This window comes from Symsagittifera roscoffensis, chromosome 2 (assembly GCF_963678635.1).
Source record: "Symsagittifera roscoffensis chromosome 2, txSymRosc1.1, whole genome shotgun sequence".
Classification (NCBI taxonomy): Eukaryota; Metazoa; Xenacoelomorpha; order Acoela; family Convolutidae; genus Symsagittifera; species Symsagittifera roscoffensis.
This window is the reverse complement of record NC_087063.1, coordinates 36,284,211-36,304,530: the sequence shown is the minus strand read 5'-3', so window position 1 is coordinate 36,304,530 and position 20,320 is coordinate 36,284,211. Positions and strand designations below refer to the sequence as shown.

At 35.3% G+C, this 20,320-nt stretch overlaps 1 protein-coding gene across 2 annotated transcripts in view; it reads left to right on the top strand.

Annotated features, from left to right (window-relative positions):
- The window catches only part of LOC134839803 (AP-1 complex subunit mu-1-like), a 379,140-nt gene extending 361,719 nt beyond the window's left edge, over positions 1-17,421 (top strand). The window contains exons 2-9 of one of the 2 annotated variants that reach the window (XM_063855425.1): positions 1,335-1,384; positions 1,650-1,806; positions 4,912-4,979; positions 5,054-5,329; positions 5,510-5,636; positions 13,902-14,044; positions 16,531-16,963; positions 17,176-17,421. In XM_063855425.1, the coding sequence (XP_063711495.1) occupies positions 1,343-1,384; positions 1,650-1,806; positions 4,912-4,979; positions 5,054-5,329; positions 5,510-5,636; positions 13,902-14,044; positions 16,531-16,963; positions 17,176-17,198 (1,269 nt within the window). In that variant the 5' untranslated portion in view covers positions 1,335-1,342 and the 3' untranslated portion in view covers positions 17,199-17,421. The remainder of the gene's footprint in view (positions 1-1,334; positions 1,385-1,649; positions 1,807-4,911; positions 4,980-5,053; positions 5,330-5,509; positions 5,637-13,901; positions 14,045-16,530; positions 16,964-17,175) is intronic. The other variant, XM_063855424.1, reaches the window with a different exon arrangement.
- The last annotated feature ends 2,899 nt before the right edge of the window (positions 17,422-20,320 follow it).

Genomic DNA, 20,320 nt, shown 5'->3' with positions numbered 1-20,320 from the left:
AGACGTTCTTATTTTCTAGAGTGGGGGGAGGTATTTTGGTAGTGGCCTTTAAGCTGTATTGAGGGTTTTGGTCTCATGTCGCAAGTGAAACGAATTGGCTCCGACCGTTCGAGGTAGAAAAACACAAGAGATAGTGTCCCTGACTCTTGAGCCAATGGTTATAGGCGAGTTTCAAAATCTGAAGTCGTTTCGCGTAGCTGTATTTGCGTATACCTGGAATAATTTTCGTTGCGCGTCGCTGAACATTCTCAATCGTAATTTTGTCTTCTTTACGGCATGGATTCCATGCCTGATATGGATACTCCAAGTCAAGTCAAGTCAAGTCAAGTTTTTATGACCATTAGGCAGTGCCTCTTGTGGTCATTACAAATGTTTTTTTTCCTATCTCCGTTCGAATTCGTACATGTCAATTCCAATCGCTTTCCAATGTTTGTCCAGTTTCCACTTGAATTCGTCGATGGTCTTGCTTTGCACTGTTTCCTGTGGCAGATTGTTCTAGTCGAGAGGTGCTCTAATCGTGAAGAAATTTTTTCGCATTTCTAGATTTGCTTTACGTACTACTACTTTACATGCGTTACCTCTAGAATCCCTATCATTCCGCTCGAATAGTCCCGCAGTGGAATTCCTATCATACAAACCATAGCAGATACTATACATTTCTATCATTGTCCCTCTTTTCCTTCTGTATTCCAGCGATGATAGATTCAGTTCTTTAAGGCTTTCGTAATAGGATAGATTTTTCATACCGCTAACTAGACGCGTCGCTTTTCTTTGTACGTTTTCTAAGATCTTTTGATGCTTGATTAGTCTTGGGTGCCAGATTAAGTTCGCAAATTCAAGTTCGCAAATTCAATACTCCAGATGTGTTCTTGCTAAGGCTTTGTACAGGGTCGTTAGAATTTCAGAGGTCAGGTTCACGAAGCTTTTCCTGATTATCGCGACTATACTGTTTGCCACTTTCGTCTTTTTGGCAATGTGCTCACGGTATTGTAATATTGAATCAACGATAACTCCCAGATCTTTATCTGATTCAACTTTGCTTAGTTGTTTTCCGCCATTTAAGGTAAAGTTCCGTTCAGATTGTTTCGTTCTTCCCGTTAGGGTGAGTGTATGACATTTTGTCAGATTGAACTTCATTTTTATAGCATTGGTATGTCACTATCCATCCTGTGCACGGCCCGTCGCTTTACGGAAGGGCCCATTTGAATTGACCCTTTTTATAAGGTTAAAAATATGATTATTACCAACTCATTTAGTGAGTAAAATTGATAATTTATTCAGTGACGATTTATTTTAACAAGAAAAATTACATTGGTTTATATTACACTGGTTTCAGATTTCGATGTCTTTTTCTGCTCTGTTTATCCTCGACGTCAAAGGAAAGGTATTGTTAATTGTATTAGTTCATCAAATCATCAAGTCCTAAAAGCTAGAGGTATTTGAAACTTTGTGCCTATTGTTTTTGAAAATAAGACTCGGTCAGGTAAGCTAACAAAATCAATTACTCTTGTTCAATTATATGGAAATCATACTAGTTTTTATATAGAATAAAACGACCATCTATAATTTGCACAATAAAACTTCCAATTTATCAGCTTTTCCACCTTATCATGGTTCGATATCACATGCTACGTAATTGATCTATTTAGCCGTTGATGTCAAGGGACTACAAAGGTGATATTCCATCAAACTGTATTGATAAATTCATGCACGTTGTTCTTGAGAAAGAAGACGAAGGCAGCGTATCTCCTATTTTGAAACTGGAAGACATCACCTACATGTACATCAAACACAGCAATCTTTACCGTGAGTTTTGTGTTTTTGGTTAGGTGCGCAGTATAGCGTAGGTACTTCATGAAATATTATTACAGTTGCTGGCGTTCGGCAGCCAATTGTTCTAACGTAAACAGCCTGCAACAAGCAAACGGCGCCCATTTTGAAACCGTATTATTACGAATCTTCTTTTTTTTCTTATCTAATTGGCAAACAAAAGTGTTAATTCTTTTGGTGGCCTTTTTGATATAATCACGATCTGTAACTTTGGAAATTTCATAGCCTTTTTAAGCGCCCGCGACTCAGTGGTTAGTGCGTGAGACCCGTAATATCTTGGTCGCTATCGTTTTTACTATTTCCATGATTATTTCTACTTTATTTTTTTACCCTTACGGTAAGCAGGGGTATTGCAATCGGGTACTAGACTTTTTTCCGGCACACAACTTTGTCGACAAGACTCATCTGGACTCGACGTAACTTGGGTTCAAAAAAATTCGGCCTATCATTTGTCTTCTTATGTTTTGTCGGTATAGTTGCCGGATCTAAGAATCGTTTTTTTTGCTGCAAACAATTTTCACTGTAGTTGCTTAAAGGGTTTGGGCATTTAAAAATCCGGCTGAATCGAAATTTGTTTTTAATATGCTTGTAATTTTACCATTTTAATTTGTCAAAATTTCGTTTTTTTTTGTATTCTTCATCGGGTGTAAAAGTTTCGGCTTAATTTATATCGTCCTAGTGGCCTCTTATTGCGTCGTTCGAGATCAAAAATAGTTAGTGTGCATGCGTGAGGTGAAAAGGGGCATAATTTTTTTCATTCGGAACTTTTTCGAATTTTTTTTGTCATGAGAGGTTTCTGCTCGGGTATTTTCGGTTTTGTTACTGCATGGAAATTATATATTCAATTTCAGTCAGCCGTAGGACGAATCTGGTTTTGAGGTGACATTACTGCTTGAGATCACTTTTTTATTGACAAAACGATTTATTGAATTTTTTTTAATTTTTCCCTTTGATTTTATATAAATTTGTATAGCAAGTGGTGCGAAGCTCAGCTTCACCTCTGTCTATTATCTATTATCTATCTATTTTATATTGAAATGCGGGCTTCACTATCTCACCATGTTCTAGTTTTTGCAAGGTATTATTTTTGCAAGTTTACGAAATGATTTTCGCACGTTTAAACTATCCTATGTTGCAATACTCATGAATTTTTTTCGATTTTCCAGATTGAATTCAGTTTTTTTCGCCAAGATTGAAATTAGCAACCCAATTGTGGGATGCTGTCAGGATTACCTTAGTGGTTGCAAATTAGGCCTCCAAGTATGAGTGCCAAAATATTTCTAGTTTACGAGATACGAAGCTTTTTGTGGTTTTTTTTTTTATTAAACGTGGATTTAAAAATTCTACAAAAATTGAAATTATCAACTCTGTAATTGGGTGCTGTCAGGGTACTCTCAGGGGTTGCAAATCTTGCCTCAAAATCTGACTGCTCAAATTCTCTTAGTTTGCGAGATAGGAATTTTTTAAAATGATTTCAAAAATTTTCAAAGAACAAGTATAGAGTTTTGATCTCAATTCTATACTGTGAGGTGCTGTCATGGTTTCTTAGGCGTTGCAAGTTTTGACTGCTCAGCAGGGCTGAAATTATGACTGCTCAAATCTTTTCAGTTTCCGAGATATGGCTTTTTTATGATTTTGTCAAAAAAATTATATATTAAAATTTGAGAAAAGTTCAAATAATTAACTGTAATTGGGAGCTGTCAGGTATTCTTACCTCAAAATTTGACTGCTCAAATTTTTTTAGTTTTCAAGATTTGACGTTTTTATGATTTAAAAAATTTTCAAATAACTTAGTTATAAAAACCTAACAGAAATTGAAATTCTCAACTCTTCAGTGTAAGATACTCATCCAAATTTTATTGCTTAATTCTTCTTTTTGTGGTAGGAGATTTTTCCACACAAAAGTTGAATTAAAAAAAGAAAACCTATAAAAAAAATAAACAAATAATTGTCTAGTGGTATATTTAGTGTCGAGTGATATATCATACTAAAGCCTTTTCAGCCGTGATTCGAACGACTTAATTTTTTTCTTTATATCGAGAGAAACCGTTTCATTTTCTGATTTTCGGTCTCATGTCGAGCGAGCAGCCAAAATAGTTTATTTTGCTTAATTTAAGCCGTGAAAACTTAATTTTAATCGATTGAAGTTTGTTTGCGCAAATTTGAGAATCAATAAATTTCGAAATTTTTTTTCAAAATTCAAAAAGTTTTAAACTTTTAAAAATTTTTTAATGATTTTTTTTCGTCTTTGTGTTCTTTTTTCTGCGAAAATTGTTTTCCATTTTGCCTTTTTTACTATGACTGTGGAGTATGCCTTAGTTTTAGAAAAGCCTTTTCCTAAGAGTAATGATTACAGTAAGTACTCTTGTTTAGGACGGTGATTTTTATGTTTTTTTTTAAAAAGGAAAATGTCTTAAAAATGCTCTAAAAATTGTAGATGTTGTTCACGCTTAGTTAAGATTTTTCGCGGTTTTAGTTTTGATTTATTTTTCAGTTCACCCTTTTCTTTTGTTAAAAGGAAGGCAAACTCCACTGTCGAACTGCAAAAATGTAGATAAGAATCTTATCTTATCTGTCCAACTGCAAAAAAGGTCACAAAAACGTGATCGACGCTTATATTCGAAAAAGGAAAAGTAATTATCATATTTCCCGGAGAAACAATATTTTTACTTTTTGATCCAGTTTTGTCAAATTGGGTTAATTTTTATCAAAAAAAGTGTCAGTCACAAATTGTTCTGCAAATTCATAAAGCTTTTTAACCTTTTTTTCGAAATTGAAAAGTTGAAGGTTAAGTCAGTTTTTTTTAAGTTTCGAAGGTTAAGTCAGTTTATTTTTCGGTTTCCTTGCGTTCATTACTCTTTTCCAATTGTCAGTTGGCTACGTTTGCGTTCGGAACATTCTGTGCTACAAGACAATGGTCGGAACATTCTGTGCTACTTCCTCAGTAACCGGCTATCCTTGTTTTTTTTTCTGTATTAATTTTACAAAGAAAACTAAAGCCATTTACATCCATCACGGGGTTTTCTGTCTCTTGCGAAGTTTTTGTGGTACTTGTTCTTCTATAAGATTGTTTTGTTTCAGTTGTCGCTGTTGGCAAAAACAATCCAAACGCATCGCTTGTCTTTGCATTCCTCCACAAACTAGTTCGGGTAAGGAAGATGTGATAGCCTGAATGAAGCTTAAGTTAATAATCAATGATATATTGGAAACTAGTTTAATTCAGGTGTTCCAAGAATACTTTAAAGAACTGGAAGAGGAAAGTGTTCGAGATAACTTCGTGGTTGTGTATGAATTGCTGGACGAAATAGTGGACTTCGGGTATCCACAGTTCACAGACTCCAAGATTCTGCAAGAGTACATCACACAGGAGGGCCAGAAGTTGGACCTGGCCCCCAGACCACCACCAGCAGTCACCAATGCAGTGTCGTGGCGTCTAGAAGGAGTCAAATACAGAAAGAATGAAGTATTCTTGGATGTCATTGAATCCGTCAACCTACTGGTAATTTCATGTTTTTTTTCAGCGTTTTTTTGATGCAAAGTTGGCTGAAATAAAAAATTTTCGTATGTCATAATATATAATTGCAAAAATTAGTTGAAAGGAAAGTCTTCAGATCAGTTAAGTTTTGAACCACTGAAAGTTTTGTATCCAATCTGATCGCGTGAAAATGGTTGTTTCTAGGTGAATGCGTCTGGGACTGTTCTGAGAAGTGAAATAGTTGGTGCAATCAGGATGCGCGTGTTTCTCAGTGGCATGCCCGAGCTAAGGCTCGGTTTAAATGATAAAGTGCTGTTCGAAAACACAGGAAGTAAGTTAACTTAATTATAATAATCGGTTTTTTTGTTTCGTTGGATTTTTTGTGGCTCTCGCGGAGAATCTATCAAAGGCTTTTAAAGCTGTCAATTTCTATCATTTCGCCACAACCAGGTTGATTTTGTTCAGCTTAATAATTTTTGGGTCTAGAATTTTGACGCGGTTATGTTATTGGAGCCGAAATTAGCCAGGCTCTGGTAGACTTGCAGCCAGAGTTCAGGCGAGACTCACTCCCACACACTATCCATGCTATGACATGTAGGGCGACAATTCGTAACAGGCGACAACTCGTAACAAGGCATTGGCTGCGCTCACATCCGGCACGAGAGGAATATTGCGCAGGAATCAGTGTTTCCTGCTTTATCTACGGTTACGAATCGTCGCTTATTACGAATTGTCACTGATTACGAATTGTCGCCTGTTATGAATTGTCGCCTCACGACCATGACAGAGTATCCAAGGTACGATATGACGAGCAAACTGAACATTTTACCACTAAGAAGAAATAAAGAAAGAATTTATTTCTCATTGTTAATGGTAAATATGCATACAACGAGCATTTAAATATGAAGCACCTGAAACAGTGAGGGGACAGTTAACGAGCTCAATTGGTTTTCTCACTGCCCGTTTTATTTAAATGAAATACGAAATATGAGATCTTCAAAGAAAAAGAAAAATATATAAATCTGAAAGCAAAAAGAAAATATTGGAAAAAAATACTCAAGTTTGAATAAACATAAATCAGCAGATTTATGGCATTGTCTTGACAGGTTAATGACATAAGGTCCAAGCTCTGGTAACAAGTGATAAGACAGAGTGGAGCAGTGGTTAGGTTATCAGACATGTAATTCCCTTCGTGATATTGATTGTCATGTCCTCTCTCAAAGAAAGAAAGAAAGAATATATTTTTCCTTTTATAAACAATATATCAGCATAATTAAATTTGCCACATTTAAAGCAGGAACGGATAGACTACGGGACCTGTTGGTCCACTAAAAGTCTACCCTTCTATTCAAATGAAACATCTCTAATGAAACAAATCAAATTAAACAATGCGAGCAAATATATTTTTATTTAAATACAAAAGCTACAGCTCGTGAAAAAAAAAAAATTTATATATATTTATAAATTTATGTTGACATTAACTAACTACTGAACTTAACAGTACTAAACTCAACAATAATTCCAGGGCGCTGTAAAATTATATGTAATTTTTTTTTATTTTTTTATGTTTTTCGAAAAAAAATTAGTGAGAAAAATCCAAAAAAAATCAAAAAACCTCGATATCTCGAAAACTAGAAGGATTTGGGAGGTCATTTTTTTATACAAAAAAGCTGATATATAGCTGGTAGTCCTGTAGCATGCAACCAACGGGTATGGGTTTTAAATTTTTTTTTATAAGCCAAATATATGTTTCACTAATTCATGGTTTTGTACCAGGTATATTTTCAAAGAATGGTAAATTGCCGAAATTTCTGAAAAAGAACAACTTTTGACGTGTGCAGGTATCAAATTCAGAACCCGCAGCTTATTAAAAAGTTTACAAGCGCGATATCGAATCGAGAAGCGCTCAATTTTGCGTTTACAAAATGGTTCGAACAGATGGCTGCTATCAGAATTTCTAGTAGCTCTTTTTGCATTTTGAAAAACAAATAAATCATTCAGAAAGCTATCATTATGAACACCAATAACTGATTTAAGAACAAATTTTAATAGCTCATAGAGATGATACTCATAAACGGTTAACAAACTATATTTTTCAAAAATATCATTACTACGATCTCGACGTTTTCTGAAAAAAATGAATTTGAGGATTTTCTTTTGTAAAACATTAAGTTGTTCCAGCTGCGAATAGCTGCAACATCCATAAATTAAAATGCCATACTGGAGAATGGGAACGACATTGCTACTGTAGTATTCGATCATTTGAGACCTCGGCACGTAGTGCCGTAGCTTTAAAACTATACCGCATTGTTTACTAAGTTTCTTTTTGACGAAATCGATATGACTTTTAAAAGAAAATTTGGAGTCTATGTAAATGCCCAAATATTTAAAAACAGGTTTCGTATTTATCGAGCAAGAGTTTAACTGAAATAAATGATTGGAAGCACTTAACTTTACATTCATTTGAACTGTTTTGGATAGTTTAATCACCAATTTATTTGCATGTAGCCAGTTATTTAAAGACGTCATGTCTTTTTGAACGTCAATTATTTGACAACCTATTGATGTTAGATTCGTATCGTCTGCGAGTAGCAAAACTTCCGATGTTTCGCATGCTTTAGGGAGGTCATTTATATATAATAGAAAAAGCAAGGGACCTAAAATTGAGCCTTGTGGTACACCACATTCTATTTTACTCCAGCTAGATGAAACACCATTTACTACAACTCGCTGTATGCGATTACTGAGATATGAGCTCAACCATTTTAAACAGTTGCCCCTAAACCCATACATATCCAATTTGTATAGCAAGATATTATGGTCAATAGTGTCAAAAGCTTTCTTCAAGTCAAGGAAAAACTAAAAATTTCATTCGAAGAAGGATACATTCTAATTCTTTCGGTAAGTTCAGCAAGTGCATCAATTGTGCTATGCTTATTACGAAAACCAAATTGTTTTGCATAAAAGAAAGAAAAATTCTCTAAATAAGAATAAATACGGTTATACATAATGCGCTCATAGATTTTACTCCAAACAATTAAAAGTGAAATTGGTCTATAATTGTTCTCATCAAGTTTTGATCCATCTTTATGAAGCGGCAGTACTTTCGCTTTACAAAGTTCTTTAGGAAACACGCCTTTTGTGAATGATAAGTTGATTAAGAAGCTTAGATTTGGTGCCACGACTTTCGCAGAAGTTTTCACAATAAGGTTACTGATGTTATCATCACCGGACGAGCTTTTATTATCTAGGTAATTTAGGACTTTAAAAACTTCTGTTTCGCATGTTTTTTTTCAGAAGCATGGAATATGGAACATATTCAACGTTAAACCTACCAACATTAGGAACATCATTTTGAAGTCCTTTTCCAACTGTGGTGGTCCTTAGTTAAATTTATCAGCAACATCTCTGTCTGTTGCATTATCGTTTTCATCAATGCATGATTGCAATGGAGGAATCTTGCTGTTTTTGTTACTTTTACCACTGATATCGTTTAAAATTTTATATGTCTATCTTGAGTCTCCTATACAGTTTTTGAATTTATTCCAATAATATTCCTATGGACGTAGTTTTTTGTCATAGCGATCGGTTAAGATGCAGCAATATTTTTTTTTCTGAAAGTTCTAAATAATAAAATTTAAAAATCTACATCAATAAAAACATAACTATTCGTCATTTTAGACATTTTGTAGGCCTGAATCTTATCTTTAATATTCCGAAATTTGAAAATGAATTTCGAAAATTTTGTTTCGAAGTATATTGTATTCAGAATGTGTATTGTATTCGAGTGTTCACGTGTTTATCAAAAAAGTAAATTTTCAAGCATTTATGTCGCTTGGTTTGTTTCAGCAAAATTCTGAAAATTTTGCTCTCAAAATCAATTTTCGAAGTTTTAAGTTTCCTTTTGGCTGATTGATGGCAATTTTGATTAAAATGGATTACTAACTATGCTCTACATTAAAAACAGTTCAAGTGGAGACAAGCTCAATTCAAATTCAATTGCTGAAAGGAGGGCAAATAACGCGCTCATCAGTTATAAAAGCTAAAATGGCGGAAAAAACGTAACATCCAATTTCGAGTGTTGATTTTAGTTTTTAAAAGAAAAGGAACTTTTCAGGAACAGTCTCAAAGTTAGTTCACGCGTTCAAACCGATTTTTTTTTTCCAGTTTGACTTCTGGTTTCGTTTTAACTTCAAATCATTTCTTTCCGCTATCGAACTACAAAAGTGTAAAAGTCACGAATAACTTGATTGACTCCTTGTTTCGAAAATTGACTTTAGTTTGCTTAATTCCTGTGGAATTGCCAATCATAAACAGTTGAAATTCAAAGGGCTTTTACTAGATATATTTTTTCTTCGAAAGTCGAAAAATGTTGATTTTTTTTGGATGCCTTATTCTTCTACACTTTTTCAACTGCCTGGTCGCTATCTTAAGGTTTTCCATCTTTTTAAGAGTCGATGAACTTAGTTCTGACTCTTATTCTGTTAGGGAACTTTTCAGTATTTTACTTTTTCGACAATTCAAAATGATTGATAAGATTTTATGCGTTTTGTTTAAACGCTTTTTCTACTTCGATTATCAATTACCGCTTTTTAGGAATACCGAAATATGCAGGTATAAAAGTTCACATCGAACAAAAAATCACGACAGCAAGAATGAGTGTTTGCTTTCATTGTTATCGATGTTTGAGCTAATGCTTATAACTAAACTATCTTAAGACAACTCCTTTCATCTTCTTGACTCCATTGATAGCATAAACGAATGAACACCATTCAAGGACTAATTTGGCGTAACTATTCTGACTCACGAGACTCGAAAGAATTGAATTTTTTAAGGAATTTTTAAATACGTCTTGTATGTGACGAGAAAGGCAATATTACGACGAACATCTCTTAGTTTTATATTCAACGACGAACATCGTTGATTTTGATCATCAGATACGGAACATGGTCGGTTGATTACATGTTAAATTAAGAGAATCTTTCTCTTTCACCTCGGAAAATTATCGTTTTTTTAAGTTTGTGTATTCTGACGAAATTAAATGAAGTATTGAGTCATCATACTAAGTTAGTATTCAACCTCGTAATTGTAAAAAAACGTACTCGTGAAAATTCCGTGTCAAGACATTTGTGTCCCAGACATTTATGTCCCGGCAAAAACAGTCCAAAATGCAAAAAGTGTCCAAGACATTTGGTTCCCAGACAAAATTGTCCAGGCTATTGCCACACTAGTTAATGACCGGATTAATTTGATAAGCTCTCAGTAGGAAGGATTAAATTGATAAGGCCACGCAACTGAGCACTTAGACCAGAAATTACTTCGCGTAGCAAATTAGAGACGAAATTAACACAGGACCCAAATCATTTACACATACCTACACAATTATATCTTGATTGATAATGTTGCTAAACGTAGACACGAGAGATCATAATTTCATTGTTATTGCTCTCGAGTTCGTGTTGACAATGGAAATTCTCATGACAAATAAAAACAACGAAATGCTAGTTTATGATGCATACGCATACTTCAAACATCGGATTCTAACAGACACCTTAATTTCGTGGCGATGTGTTTTATCGAAATGCAATGGCCGTGTGCGCACTTTCCAAGATAACGTCACTATCATAAATGAACACAGTCATTTTCCCGATCCAGCCGATATTGAAAAACGAAAATTCAGGACAGCTCTCAAAACAAGAGCAGTTGTGTCAGATGAGCCACCCCGTCGAAAATTCAGGACAGCTCTCAAAACAAGAGCAGTTGTGTCAGATGAGCCACCCCGTCAAACGTTCAACTTTCCGTACAAAGAGACATCAACAGAGAGACTGCAGCAGTAATCCCGAGCTATTCTGCCAACCAGAGGACAATTAATAGAGTCAAACAGGAAAAACGGCCCAGAATGCAGGAACCCCAATCCCTAACTGATTTTAAACTGCCAGAGTTGCTGAAAGTGACACACTGCGGCGAGCGTTTCCTTCATTTTGACTCTGGACCTAATGATACCAAGCGAATAATGGTTTTCACCACTCTTCCGGGACTCGACATTCTCAGTGGCGCTGATGATTGGTTCTGCGATGGCACCTTTTCTACGGCCCCGAGTGTGTTCTTTCAGATATACACCATCCACGCTTCAGTCGAGGGAATTCTGATTCCTATTGTGTATGCATTGCTTCCAGACAAGAAAGAGGAAACGTATTTTCGACTTTTGAGCTGCTTCGACATTGAATTCCCTAAACGAGCCACCATTGATTTCGAAATAGCGGTCAAAAATGCGTTCAATTCAGTATCCAAAAATGTACAAATTCAATACTGTTATTTCCATTTGAGCCAAAGCGTCTGGCGTCACATTCAGACTACTGGAAACACAAGCAACTACAGACTAGATCTGGAATTCCGAGAGCATGTCCGAATGCTGCTGAGTATCGCTTTCCTGCCTGTAAGTGATGTTTCTACTGCTTTCGAAACTCTTCAGAAGACATGCCCTGAGACAGCCCACCCAATCTTCAATTACTTTGAGGACAATTACGTTGGTCGGCTCTCGGCGGCAAATGGAACTCGTCAAAACCCTAGATTTGACGTTGACAGCTGGAGTTGTCATCAACGTGTAATAACCGGGCGACCCAGAACCAACAATGCTGTTGAAGGTTGGAATAGCAGCTTCGTCAAACTCGTGAATGGCAAGCACCCATTATTTCCCAAACTCATAGAAAAATTTCAAGACGAACAGAAAAACGCTGAAATCTTGATCGAAAAAATGTGTGCCGGGCAAAGAGTGTCACGTTATAAAAAACCTCTTTATGTCAAACTTGACAAAAACCTTTCAGAATTGGTTGCGGCCTACGACCAAAGTAAACTTCTGAGTTTCCTAAAAGGGTGCAGCAGCAACATCAAACTATAATTTAAAGTCAATTTATTTTCCAAAATTGATATTGCGAAGCAATAATTTTCAATAAATTTTTCTAAGTTGAACTTTTTCCCAGAAAATTTCAAAATTGAGCTAGACCCGATTTGAAAACGGCAAAATGATCAATGTAATCAAGCTTTTCCCACCCTCTTCCCTTTTGGCTCAATCAAGTCAACCCATTTCAACTTTGCCCTAGTTTACCCATTTTTGGGTTTTTTAATTTCAAATATTGACTAAATTACGAAAATTTTTTGTCGAGCCCGAGATTTGAACTTCAAACCTTTTGACCTTGAGACTCATGACTTCATCACTCGGCCAAATGCGCTTTTAAATTTCAAAATTTTCTTGAAAGTTTTGTCTCACTTTGACTGTTCTATGGTTAATTGGTACGCATAAAATCTACTTAAAGAACGATCAAACAACCTCAAAAGAACAAAGCATTAAAGATCACAAGGTCAAATCAAAGAAATTAATTTCGCAAAACAATTTCGGACAATTTTGTCTGGGACATAAATGTCTGGTACAATTTTATCATTTCGGACTGTTTTGTCAAGGACACAAATGTCTTGGACACAAATGTCTATGCACCGAAAATTCGTATGTGCCTGAGCAAATTCAATGCTGCTGTGAACTTAGTTTCCTTTCTATGCAAAGGAAGTTGAGTCCTCAGAAGGTGAAAGTATATAGTTAAATTGAACGCCTTGAATCGACAAATAAGCGCGTACTCAAATAATCAAAATTTTCGAAAAACAAAACCGAGTTAGGCAAATATGAAAGCAAAGTTCAAATAGCGGAAAGTCCAAAAAACTGGTCAAAAGCCACTTCTTGGGCCCATGTGAACAATATCTCCCCTTAATAGACCAAGTGAACAATCTCTCCCTTAGATTCTCCGCAAATTCAAACTGTAAGGCTAGCATGTACTATGCTTAAATCACTTGGTCTAGGATATTTTTCACTTGGTCCCCCTCCTGCATTGGTGGTGCGCTCCAAAATAAAACAATCTTTTGGTCAAAACCGTCCAAAAATTGCCTTCTCTACCGTCTCGAGAAAATCATGGATCGGCCTAGAAAACAACCAAAACGTAGTTTTTGGACCTTATGTGCTAAGTTTTGATCGATAAACTGCTTTTCTAGTGGGCTTTTCCTCATCAAAATTGAAACAGTGCCAAATAGGATTTCTGTTGCCAAATGTCGAACTTCTTGTGACTGAAATACGTCGGTTTACTGGACATTAAAAAAGTAAATATAACAAAACGACCTATATTAAAATGTGCATAAAAGTCTCTAATAACTGCAGATGTGCATTCATTGATGCATTTATGAATGCACTTAGGTTTTAGGTATATGTGCATTTTTTGAGTTCTTCTGAAAGTGACGTAAATAGCATTCTCCAAATACGAACGTGAAAATGGCTCACAAAACGTGAACTATTTGTTGTTTTGATAGTGGAATTTAATTTTTTAAATTTCCAGCGGAATAAAAATTTTACCTGGCGATCCAGTTTTTGCGATTTGGGTTAAGGTTATCAAAAATGCGCCTATCATAAATCGTTTGAGAAATTCAAAGGGCGAGATTTATTCAATAAAGTCAGTGTTTTTTGTTTAAGTGCTTTCATTACTTTTTTCCAATCTTCGATTGGCTGTTTGTTGTAAAAAAAATAGATATGTTGCAAGGAGTAAAATTGTGTTTGTAGGGGCGAGAAACAAGGCTGTGGAGCTGGAGGATGTCAAATTCCACCAATGTGTTCGTCTGTCCAGATTCGACAACGACAGAACCATCTCATTCGTCCCACCCGACGGAGAATTTGAGCTCATGTCATATCGTCTTAACACACAAGTTTGTCCTTTAAAATTATAGCCCTCGAAATTATGCTTCCAGCACAAATTGATAAGTGAAAAAATGTTTTTGACTGCAGATTGCTTGAAATTATTATATATGGGACTTTACCTTCAATCATTGGATTTGGAGTTCCATGATTTGAATGATCGGAATTGGCTTATAAATGTATAATTCCTGTTTGATAAAATCATGTTTTTGAAAATGCATGGGATTTCATTTTTTATTCATCACTCTTGCGAAGCTAGTGTATTAGATTAGTACGAACCTTCTTTTTTTCCAACCTAAGTAGCAAATATTAGTGCCACTTTTGGGCCATCTTTACAGCTTTTTGATAGCATGAGCGTTGGCATTCGAATAATAATAAATTAACACAGTTGATGCATTTTTAGTTCATCAAATGAACCGAAAAAAGCTATTCCTTTCAAACAACATCACACTTATGAAAACTCGATTTCCGAATTTTTCTAACTCAATATATCTCGCAATTTTTTGAAATGCATAATTTATACATAATGTGGCTGTATGCTTTGCGATTTGTTGCATGCAAAGTTAGTGTGGATGCCTTCAATTTGTTATATTCCAAATTATTACTTGCATAATTGAATCGCTTTGCATTTGGTGCAACTTTTGCTGAATTGCATTGGCAAGGAATTTATTAGTATATGTTGCATCTTTATTCGTGACTAGTGGTTGTCGGTTGTTAAGCTTGCGTGGTTGAGGGGATAGTGCGTGAGACTCAAAATCTCTTGATTGCAGAGGTTCGCAGATTCGAATCCTGCACGGCTATTTGCTAATTCAAGGCTTATTTCTACTTTTCTTATTTAACTTGGTAGATCTGCTTTTTGGTCGTGTTCTTGCAAGTGTTTGCGAAGTGGGGCTTCGCCTCTGTGTTTTTTGATACGTTTTGGAAATTTTGTTTCAATTTTCGTGATAATTACGCTCGGGTTAACAACTAGTTTAATAAAATCAATTTAATCACTTATTCAAGTTCAAGTTCAAATAGTACTGTTTATATGGGCGATTTTGATGATGCAATGCAGCTGAAATGCTCAATTTTATGAAAAACTAAAATTAACTATTGGTTGGGCACTAGTCACTACAGTGTAGTTTCCTGGGGGACCTGCAACTTAAAAACGTTTTTTTTTTCGGCTCAACTGGTGTCTGTTCAAAGATTTTCGGCCTTGTTTCTTCTTCGTATTTTTTGTTTAGTAACTAATTTGAATTTCAAATGTCTTGCTTGGCATCTTGGCCTGCAATTCCTTTTATGAAAAGTTTTATGAAATTGTATGGAATTGGTTTTTAATTTTTTTTGAGACGCTTTGGAAAATTCTACCACTTTAAAAATAGGGTATTCATACAAATACTTCTTACGCTCTTGTGTGCCTGCATACTTCCCTGGTATATTTTTCTTTTACCCCTTTGCTACAGCCTTCGAACAAGTCTGTGGGGGAATATTTGACCGATATTTTTTTCTTTCGGTTTCTCAAAAACTAACCTACCAAATCTGAAATTCTTGTTTCTTCGAATAGAACGGATTTGAATAAAACCCCATTATTGAAATTTATCTGCGGCTACGCCAAAACTTCATTACACATCAAATTATGGCCCGCTTTTGATTTTTTAATTTTTTGACCGTTTTTTGAATCTTTTCGACTTTTCTCGAAAACTACCCTCCCAAACCTGAGATTGTGGGTTCAATGGAGATAATGGTTAGTGATTTTATCTATCGTTTTTTGAAACTTTTCGACTTTCTCGAGAACTACCTCGCCAAACCTGGGTTTTTGGGTTTTATCGAAATAACAGGTTGGGCGAATCTCTTCTGCATAAGAGGCTACGCCCTGCCAAATCTGATATAGGGTTAATCGACACAGCAGCTTGTTGGAAGCGTACTTTTATAATTTGCTTCGACAAGTTTTGTTAAAACAGTTATGGCCTTTTTGAAACTTTTCGACTTTCTCGAGAACTACCTTGCCAAACGTGGGTTTTTGGGTTTTATCGAAATAACAGTTTGGGCGAATCTCTTCTGCATAAGAGGCTACGCCCTGCCAAATCTGATGTTTGGTTAATCGACACAACAGCTTGTTGGAAGCTTACTTTTATAAGTTGCTTCGACAAGTTTTGTTAAAACAGTTATGGCTTTACAAGTGAAAGTTGTGAAGCTTTGACCGTGTTTTGGAAGTTTTCTTGACTAAACTTGAGGTTAATTGTTAATAGAGAAACCCGATTTTGGGTGTCTTCTCTACTAAGCACATTACGCATTACCTTTCGAAATTACGTATTACCTTTCGCATCACTACTTATTCGCATCACTACTTATGCGCATCACTACTAATAATTTTTTTAAAATTGTTTGAAAATAAAATAGAATATTTGATTGTTTCTAAATTGAGTGAAATAAAAGTACTGCGTCTCTAGCGAAATAAAAATACGTTTTCTTATTGAAATCAAAATGATTAAAATGTACAAAGAATGATGTATGCTAGGTGAAGCCTCTGATTTGGATTGAATCAGTGATCGAGCGACATAGTCACAGCAGAGTGGAATACATGATCAAAGCTAAGTCACAATTCAAGAGACGGTCCACGGCGAACCACGTTGAGATAGTGGTGCCAGTGCCGAGTGACGCCGATTCGCCCAAGTTCAAGACGTCAGTCGGCTCAGTCAAATACATCCCCGAAGACAGCACTGTAGTCTGGTACATTAAGAGCTTCCCAGGCGGCAAAGAGTTCCTTATGAGAGCCCACTTCAATCTGCCCAGTGTGGAGGCGGATGAAGACGAGGGCAGACCCCCGATCCACGTGAAGTTCGAGATCCCCTACTTCACCACTTCCGGCATCCAAGTGCGCTATCTGAAGATCATCGAGAAGAGTGGTTACCAAGCACTGCCATGGGTACGCTACATCACCCAAAACGGAGGTAAGTTGGTAAACGCCACAACACGCTAATTGTAGCTATCGTAGTGGATGCACATGGCAGCTGCAGTACATGCTGTCCTTAAACCAACCAAATGTCCTTACCAGTTTCCAGTTGTAACCAGTTTCAGTTAAATTGCTGTTGCGAATTTTGGCGTAAAAGATATTTTAAGTAAAATTCAGTCAGAATAAATATTTGAGTAATTGATCTTTTAGACTATCAAGTGCGGACGAATTGACTAGAATTGGAAAAGGGGTGGCCAGTGGAGACTACAAACCCCTTTCGTGATGAACAAACAGAATGGACTGTTAAGTCTAAAATCCCCAGTTCAAACTTTCCCTCGACATCTTTATTTGAATCAGATCAACCGGTTGTAACTTAAACGTATTATATGTATAAATTTTTTGAAAATAGGTTTGAATATTTGACGCTATTTAAATTTAATGTATATTTAAGTGTTACTGAAGGAAGTGAATACATATTAAGGTCTTTCAATTGCTGCTCTGATTATTTTTTGACATTTGATTTTGGTGGTCGTTTTCAATTTTCATCTAATGATATCTCACATCAAAATCTGCCCTAATTAGATAAAAATATGATTTCTTACAAAACCAGGGAAGTAAAAGAATTATTGATAAGTTATTTCGAAAATTGAGGTTACTTAATAAGATTGTATTATAAACGACTAAGTAATGCAATTTGTTCTTTTAGATCCTATAGTTTGCTTAACATTTTTTTCGGTTCGTTGATTTCAGTAACACTTCTCCAACTGTCTTTCCAGCTGGCTTATTTTATCTTTTCATGTTGAGCGAGGTGTACAAAGAACCTAAAACGAGAGGATGCAAACAGAGGAATTCAACCGGGCACTGCGATCATAGGCACTTTTTTTGAAAGAAGGCGGCGAATGGGAATGAGCCAAGCCTTAAATATTATTTCAAGGACATTCAGCGCTAGGGATGCAAAAATCATGAGTTGTCCTAGGGACCAAAGGGAAATTTCAAAAAAAGCGTTAAGATTCTGGATTTATGATATCATGATTTCTGAAGTTTCAAATTTACTATAGATATCGAAAATATCAGATCTGTTCAACTGCAGTGACATAATGGCTAGACATCGAGACATTTTGATTCGAATTTTTTGGCATTTTCCCAACAACGTGAAGAATTATCGCAAGAGTGGCTCTCTTTTTTCAGTCTAAAATTTTTTACGCTTCGATAAGCAAGCGTTATCAAATAGGAATACAGAATTTTTTCGGGTTAACAACAAAATTAAAATCAGTTGGAATCAAATTTGAATTTTCATGAAAGTAAGCATGGCAGCTGCATGAAATGCTCAGTTTCATGAAAATTCAAAATTAAATTCTGGGTAGGAACTAGTTAAAACAGGGTAGTTTTAGGGGGACTTCAAAGTTTTAAACGTTTTTTTTTTTACATTTTTTTTTGGTTGGTGTGATTAAAGCATGTGCAGAAAAAGCTAGAAACTGGGCAGATTGCAGTCATAGTATAATAGACAACTTGCAAAACAATTTTTGTACAAAATATGACTAGAAAATTAAACAAAAATGTTTGCAGTTTTTTGATAATTCTGATTTTTAAAATGGTTTTCAAAGTTTCCAAAACTAATTTTAGTTGAGTAAAACAAGGAATAAGATTTAAGTTTTTGTAATTGAGTTAAATTAAGCATAAACAAGTCCGCTTGCTCACTTTACTTGCTCTGAAATAGACAAAAAATCAAAAACCTTTAAATCGGATTGATCGACTGAAAAAGCTTCAATTTGGCGTTGAAATGATATATCGCACAATCAATGTAGGAGTGTTTTTGGTAGCCAATTTCTTGTAAAAAACTAAAATCAGCGAACAAAAAATTTCTCTTTTTCAATAATTGGAACAATAATAAAGTTATAATACGAGCAAACGTGTCAAATGCCCGACATTGTATCAAGAAGAGTTGCCTGAACTTTCGCATTCATCGGCATTAAAAAAAACTCTAAATCGCGATTGCGTTGAAAAAATTCAGGTTCACTTTTTAATTACCCAACACGCTTAGATTACAACTAAAATGGGCACTGAGTATGCAGATCATGCTCTAAATCTAGTTCATTTGCATTTGCACAACTCGTAACCAGGAATTACACTTTTTTCTAAAACAATTTTTCTATGAAAATGTGTACGAAACGACCAGTTTCCAAGAAGTGGCAGTTTAAAATGTTCATTTTTTACATGTGAAAACCTGATTAATTTTTTCGAGAAAAGTATGCTTGCGTTTAGTTTTAGTCATTAATTCTTTTTTTCGTAAATTAGAATATAAATTACCTACTACATCGTATTTCGTAGAGTAATAGTTTTTGGATGGTTTTGCATGCTATCTTAAAAATCGATACGCACACCCGCGAGAGCGGGTGGCTTTCAATTGTGATCTCAACTTTTTTCCGTTAGTCAAGCCTTCACCGAAAACAAAATTTGCTTTTTTTTGAACCTGACTAACGTCCAGGTGATTTTTATTCAGCATTGAGATAATTCGGACTCTTTCAAGCCTTTAGGTTTAAGGCTCAAGTCCGGGCTGGACATTGTGTTTTCAGTTGGTATGAAATTGGAAAAAAAATTGTGGTAGAAGTTAAAGCATCGCTCTCTTGTTTGTCTGCTCAAGTTTTGTCGGCTTAGGTCACACAACACTGATTTTTTGGCAAGCAAGAATAATTGCAAATGTTCACAAGTTTCAGGGGATTTAAAACTGAAATCTCAACTAGTCTCTGCTCTAAAATTGTCGGCTTTGTTTGCTCTTTGTGAAATGATTCAGTTATTTATTAAAAATTCAAATCTTTTGATGGGCAGGTATGTCTAAATTTTTCTGTGTAATAAAAGGAAAATTTATAGAAATGTATGGGATTGGGTTAACATTTTTCCTTTTTTTTGTGAGACGTCCTGGAATTTTGTTTTTCACTTTTTTCAATAAATTACGAGTTATAGGAAGTTTCTTTGAGTCAACTGCACGGCTAATTTTTTTTAAAACCAGAAATTATTGCACCAAAAATAGTAAAAAAAAATTGGTTTTTTGCAACATTTTATTTTATCAAAAACTAGCTTCGCAAATCTTAGGCTTAGGTTTAAAGCCAAAGAAAAGAATCTGTGGAGCTGATTTTCGTTAACAGCTACGCCAAAAAAACTTTAAACACAAAAGGTAGTGGCCCACTGAACAATCAATTTTGATTGTTGACCGGTTTTTAAATTTTTTTAAAGCAGTCAATGATCTATTTGGTTCATTTGTTAAACATTTTGTTTTGTGTAGGTCCACGTTTTACATTACTAGCAGAGTCTGCACATAGCTAGCCAGTTTCTCTTCATTGTAGAACATCCGTAAATA